The sequence below is a fragment of the Malus domestica genome, chromosome 03 (assembly GCF_042453785.1).
Source record: "Malus domestica chromosome 03, GDT2T_hap1".
Taxonomy (NCBI): domain Eukaryota; kingdom Viridiplantae; phylum Streptophyta; class Magnoliopsida; order Rosales; family Rosaceae; genus Malus; species Malus domestica.
This window is the reverse complement of record NC_091663.1, coordinates 32,569,288-32,576,447: the sequence shown is the minus strand read 5'-3', so window position 1 is coordinate 32,576,447 and position 7,160 is coordinate 32,569,288. Positions and strand designations below refer to the sequence as shown.

The window sequence follows — 7,160 nt, the reverse complement described above, 5'->3', positions numbered from 1 at the left end:
TTAACAATGGAAGAATTCATGATTACTCCAGACTCACCAAAATGCACAATTCGCAAGGAAAAGAGGAGACTGAAACTCCAGAACAACAACTGATATACAATGCATAGATAACAACACCGGTGTAGAAAGAATGACACTTTCGTACCCCACAAGAAAGATCGATACTTTCTTGAATCAAACAAATAGTACAACCCAACAATTACATCAACATTTAACTGCTTCTTAATCAAACAACTCCCCCAAAATTATGAAAGAACCCTAAATCTTGAACAAGAATCACAACATCAAGAATGAACTGAAACAATCAACCACACGAATTAGACAGAAAAGAATACCTGTAAGTGAATTGATATCGCCTGATACGATTCCCAGCATAGAAATTGCAAAACCCCTTTACAGTTGATCAATCGATTGCAGAACTACACCACCTAGAAACCCACTTCAATTGCACAACACACCGACGGAAGAAAGCAAAGTAATGGAAGACACCTCAGAACCGAGAACGGCGACTAGCCATACCGGCTATGATACCATGTTAACTATGGAGGAATTAAAGAAGTTTAAAGAAGAAGAAGGTAGTGCGAACAAGAGAGCTAGAGATAATATGCAATCTGACTTTATATTCCACAACGATACCATGAAGTAATTACATCAAGGGATTATATAGCAACCGCCCTTATCTTCCTATTACAGCATTACCCTTATCAACCTTTTCTTATTACAATAATGCCCTCAACAGTTTTAACTAACTTTCAACCGACTAACTAATTCAACCAATACACTACTCCCATTAATTTTCACTAAGAAAAGCACAAGAATGTCTTTCCACATCCAGATACTAATGTCTTCAAAAACCACCTCAAGGCACGATGGCTCCCAACTCCTCTTCCGACGAGACCCCCATCCACGACGTTGAGAAGGACCAGATCAAGGGCCTCATCGTCTCCCTCATGCTCTGCGCGACCCAGAACCCAACCTAGACCATCGATTGTTGAATCTCAAACCTCCATTCTTTCACTCTCATCTCTCTCCCCCTCTGTAGGAGGATAAAATCCGGTTTCGACTCATGGGCCCATATCGATCGTCCAAAGTGTTGTGCAAGATGAAAAGCCCACAAGGAATATACGTTAGGGAACATGCCTAGATAACTACCCCACTACGGAGGAGAAGTGGGAGAGGAAGGCGAGTCGTGTTGTTTGTTCCCAAAACATGCAGTTATATGACAAATGACCACTAAGGAAGTGGGAAGGAGGACTGATAGTGGCACTTGATCCTCGAGTATGCAATCCTATAAATAGGGACAGGAGCCAAAGAACCAGGTACGCAAGAGAACTCGAGAGAATCCAGAGAATAGAAAACCAATTAACTGACTTGAGCGTCGGAGTATCTTTTGCAGGTACTCCGCCTGGGCAAGCTACGGAGGAAGATTATTTTGGGACACCTCAAGGAAGGATTCGGCGAACGTGATGATTGCGGTCAACAAATCTGTGGAGTTATTTCTTCTTGTAGAAAATTTCGCTTCAACAGTTGGCGCTATCTGTGGGAACGAAACAAAGTCAAGCTATAAACATGACTGGATCCGCATAAGAAGTTCTGAATCCCTCTGAAGATACAAGGACTCGATCGGTACACGCGAGGTCTCAATCCTAAAATAGTGAACCTTGTCTCGCCATGGAACAATTTAGAAGGCTAACGAGGGAATTGCGTGAAACAAAAAAGACAGCAGAGGAGGCGTTGAAGAAGGCTGAAGCGAAAAACGCAGTAGAAGGTGCAACTGGCACCAAGAGACAACGTGTAAAAGAGAAAGATAAGGGGGCAGCTCTAGTAGCGCGCCATACAGTAACCGTGTTGAAGTGATGAAAAATCAGGGCGAAGAGGATCACAGGGGAAAAGGATCGAAAAAGGTAAAGGATGTTGATTTGTGAGAACAAATTGAGAAGATTGTGAAGGGATACAAGCCCCAGACCTTGGCAGAACTTTCCTTAGAAGTAGCTAGAGGGATTCGCAAATCGCCGTTCACATAGGACATCCTGAAAGCTAAAAAACCTGCCAAGTTCACCCAACCAAAGTTTAGGCTATTTGAAGGCGCAACTGATCCCGTCGAACACATTTACCACTTTCAACAACAAATGGTGCTTGAAGGAGACGACGAGACCCTCATATGCAAGTTGTTCCCCTCAAGTCTTTCGGGATCATCGTTAACTTGGTTCAGACAACTGAAACCGAGGTCTATCGGAAGTTTCACAGAGCTTTGCGAAGCATTCATATCCCAATATGTCTGCAATCGGAGGCCAAGAAAAGATATTACGATCTTGTTGAGTATCAAACAAAATGTTGGCGAGAGCCTCAAAAGCTACATGACTATGTTCATTGAAGAGATGTCCACCCTAGAAGAATGTGATTCCCACACTGCGTCTTTGGCATTCCGAGAAGGGGTGTTGCCTGGAACAAAGATGCGTAGGTCATTGGTCGAAACGCCACCACTGGACATGAGGGAGGTGATGGCCCGAGCTGATGGAATCATCAGATTAGAGGAAGAGGAACTTATCCAATCAAAGCAGGCCACCGCGACTATTGTTGCATCTCCAGCGGGCACTACCACAAAAGATTTGAGTGGGTATTGAGAAAAGTCATGGAAAACACAAAAGATTTGAACGTAGGGAACCTTGGATGCATATGGGAATGACCATATGAGGTGACTGAAGCTTTCGGAAATGGAGCTTATAAACTCAGGCACGTAGAAACAGGTCAGTATGTGCTGCGCCTATGGAGCGTAATTCATTTGAGAAAGTACCACATTTAGCTTCTCGTGTTTATGTTTTCCGTATTTAAGTTTCTGTTTCCAGCAATGTTGAAGGGTAAATCCCCTATTGTCTTCCTTGCATGTCAAAGGGGGTGTCCCAAGATGTCTGTTGACATCTCCTCATTGTATGATAAATAAAGTTGCACTTTATTCGAATCTTAGACTAAAGTCTAAAGCTGAAGAGTATAAACCAAGGGATGAGGATCGAATCAAGATCGGATGGGCAGAGACCCAATTAAGATCGGAAATCTAAGATCGTGTGGGAAAAGAAAACCAAAAATCGGATGGGCAAAGACCCAATCAAGATCGGAAATCTAAGATCATGTGGGGAAAAAAAACCCAAGATCGGATGGGCAGAGACCCAATCAAGATCGGAAATCTAAGATCATGCGAGGAAAGAAAACCCAAGATCGGATGGGCAGAGACCTAATTAAGATCGGAAATCTAAGATCGTGTGGGAAAAGAAAGCTCAAGATCGAATGGGCAAAGACCTAATCAAGATCGAGTGGGAAATAAAGCCCAAGATCAAATGGACAAAGACCCAATGAGGATCGAAAATCTAAGATCGGGTTAGTATGCATGTGATGTTTGCAAAAACAAATACACACACACACACACACATATATATAAAGAGAGAAAATGAGAACAGCAAGGCGTCAGTGTATGAGTATATATATATATAGACGTGCAAATAAAGCACACTATGTGCAGGTGAATAATGAAGCTTTGGAGCCACACATTATATATATGTACGTGTGTGTGAGTAAGTATGTGTACATATAGACGCAGACAAGCAGGATAGGTGTGCAGCCTAGTATCACAGATTGTATGTGTGAGAAGGAAACAAACTAGGTGCACAGACAAGATGGGATAGATATTTATAAAAATATATATAAGTATATGAATGTGTCAGTCAACTTTCGTAAATCCGCTTTTGTAAATCCTCTTTAGTAAGTCCTCGTTCGTAACGTCAGTCCTCTTTCGTACTATCAATCCACTTTCGTAATGTCAGTCCTTTTTCGTAATGTCAATCCATAATGTCTTTCGTAATGTCAGTCCTCTTTCGTACGGTCAGTCCACTTTCGTAATGTCAGTCCTCTTTCATAATGTCAGTCCTCGTTCATAAATCCTCGTTCGTAAACCTTTGTTCGAAAATCCTAGTGTGAAGATGTCATGTAAATTTTGCAGTCTATTGACGCTTGTAAATTAAACTTACCTTCAGCAAATTTATTCTTAGAAAAAGCAACATTAACAAACTTGGCCTTAATAAAGGTGCTTCAAGTTTAGCTTGGCTTAAAGAGTGTAGTTTCAAGGCCTTATGAGATCGAAAAGCTCAGTTTTCCCCTATTTTACATGCGTAAAAAAGGAAAAAAAGGGGCACTGTAGGAGGATAAAATCTGGTTTCGACTCATGGGCCCATACCGATCGTCCAAAGTGTTGTGCAAGACGAAAAGCCCACAAGGAATATACGTTAGGGAACATGCCTAGATAACTACCCCACTACGGAGGAGAAGTGGGAGAGGAAGGCGAGTCGTGTTGTTTGTTCCCAAAACATGCAGTTATATGACGAATGACCACTAAGGAAGTGGGAAGGAGGACTGATTGTGGCACTTGATCCTCGAGTATGCAATCCTATAAATAGGGACAGGAGCCAAAGAACCAGGTACGCAAGAGAACCCGAGAGAATCCAGAGAATAGAAAACCAATTAACTGACTTAAGCGTTGGAGTATCTTTTGCAGGTACTCCGCCTGGGCAAGCTACGGAGGAAGATTATTTTGGGACACCTCAAGGAAGGATTCGGCGAACGTGAGGATTGCGGTCAACAAATCTGTGGAGTTATTTCTTCTCCTAGAAAATCCCGCTCCAACACCCTCTCTAGCTGCAATTTTTTCTGCATATCTCTGTTGATGTTCTACCCAATCTGTCCCTAATAACTTTTATTAACTTTTCCTGCTTTTTATACAATTTCATTCTTGAGATTTGGTATTAATAATTAGGTTTTTTCAGTAAAAATTTTTTTTTGTTGTTTTTTGTTCTTCTTGCTCATTCTCGTCATCTGCACAGAGGAGAGGGAACCAAATTATTTCTGCACGGAGGCGTGGATGAGCAGACTGGGGTGCTTGTTGAGCTCAAGATTGAGAGAGCTGAGATGAACATTCTGGCGACGGAGCATGTCGGACTCCTCGAAGGTTTCCTGGAGGTGCTTGAGGTAGTGGATGTGGCAGTTCACCATCTCCTGATGAACTTGAACAAGGAGCAAATGGTAGAGTTGGCGGTGGCGTTGTCTGCGCGAGACTGCTGTTTGGTTTAAGATTGTGACATTAAAGATGGGGCGTGGCTGCGATAGACGGTGGAGGAGGCGGTGTCGTTTTTGCATCTCCACTGCCGTCGTTTTGCTACACCTGAATTACAGAGCCAACACAAAAAATCCTTCAATTCAATTCGCTAGTTTTTGGGCTCAGTCAATGCAATTTGCTAAATATAAATTACATGACAGGCTAAATGTTAGTTTGCGACTAAACTTGTTGAATTAAGATTTGAAGTATTGCTAATGAGGAGTAGTGCTCTGGATTCTGAAGCAATCTAATTAATCAGCACGTAGGTGATAGACGGCGAAAACGTTGAACCCGCCATTAACGGATATTCAAACGGATATATGAAATTGAAATAAAATAAAATGTATGCGATTGAAATGTTTTAAAGATGTATTAGGTATTTGACTCCAAATCGGAGGGGATAAAATGTAATTTATCCTAATTTCTTTATGCAATAAATCAAAACACAAAATGATATCCAACCCCAAAAAAAAAAAAAACAAAAACAAAAAATGGCAAACTGATACCAATGCATAAAAAACATTCTCGCACGTTGATTCACAAGGTAACTTATTAGTAATTTCTTGGACATCATATGGCTAATAGGAGCTTATTGGTTCTCTTCTCTTGTTAAAATGTCCAACATCCAAGTGGACTCGGCAGTTTCTGACACAATACGAAAATAATGGGTTTCTGGTCAACACGATAACTAATCGTGTCATTATCGGGTGACTCGTTAAGAACCCGTTAATAACGGGTTCTTAACGGATATACATGCGAGTAACACGTGGGTAACCCGTTTCGACCCGTTAAAATTTTTTTTTTTGATAATTTTAAAGTTTAATTACTAAAAGATTTATTATAAAATACAATAGTCATATTAATATATACAATATAAAAAAAAATTCGTCATTATTTAATTTTATTATGAGAGTTGTTTATTATCATTACTAGGATAAATTTTACTTAACATATTGTTGTCCAAAATTAAAATAAACTAGTATAGTATTTGTATAGGCAAGAACTAAGAAGACATACATACAAGTATGAAAAATGTGAAAGAATATATGAACACTCGTAATTCATCATTATTCTTTCACAAGTAGATAATGATTACAGTTACATTATCGTTTAGATTTTTTAAATCCTCAAAACCCTCATGACTAATGTTTTTTATTTGAGGCAAAATTAATAAAATTAATTTCACGCATGTTTGCCTAATTCCTAAGGTAAAATCCTCGAAAGACCTTAGCTGAGATTGATTAGCCTCTGTAATGTGCTTTAAAATTATTTCTAAGACATTCGCCGACATATCGAAACGCATCCTCCCGAGCATCATATCTCAGCAGCAATCGACATTTGTCATCGGAAGTAATATCTCAGATAATTCGATTATTGTCTCAGAAATTGCAAATCACCTATTCAAGCGCGGAAGAGGTAAAAATGGGCTAATTTCCTTCAAAATGGATATGAGAAAAGCTTATGACCGGATTGAATGGATGTTTCTTCGGAGGGTCATGTCCAATTGGGTTTCCCTGGGGTCTGGATTAATCTCATCATTATCATGATTTCGTCGGTGTCAATACTCTTATGGTTAATGGTGCTCATTTCAGTTATGTTTTTCCATCCCGGGGTCTTTGACAGGGAGTTACGCTCTCTCCTTATATGTTCCTTCTCTGCGCTGAAGGCTTCTCGTCCCTTTTTCATGGCTAAGGAGAGAGCTGGGCTGTTACACGGAATTTCTCTCGGAAGTGGTGCACCTGCTGTTCGCAGACTACTCCTTTATATTTTCCAGAGCAATGATCTCGGATTGCCGCCAAATTTTTGACATTCTGAAGGCTTATGAGCTAGCCTTGGGGCAGAAAATTAACCTCCACAAAAGTGAAGTCTGCTTTAGCAGAAATGTCAAGGGGCAGGAGAAAGCTATTCTGGCGTCGATCCTGGGGGTAAGACTATTTTTAAGCACGAACGTCACCTGGGTCTCCCTACCATTGTGGACCGAAATAGGGGTGTTTGTTTTGGTTATATAGAAGAGCATCTT

General features: G+C 40.6%; 1 protein-coding gene across 1 annotated transcript; it reads left to right on the top strand.

Moving 5' to 3' along the window:
- The first annotated feature begins 2,129 nt into the window (after positions 1 to 2,129).
- On the top strand, positions 2,130 to 2,624 carry LOC139194824 (uncharacterized). Its single transcript, XM_070819742.1, has one exon. The coding sequence runs from the start codon at positions 2,130 to 2,132 to the stop codon at positions 2,622 to 2,624; it is 495 nt and encodes a 164-aa protein (XP_070675843.1).
- Positions 2,625 to 7,160: the final 4,536 nt, after the last annotated feature.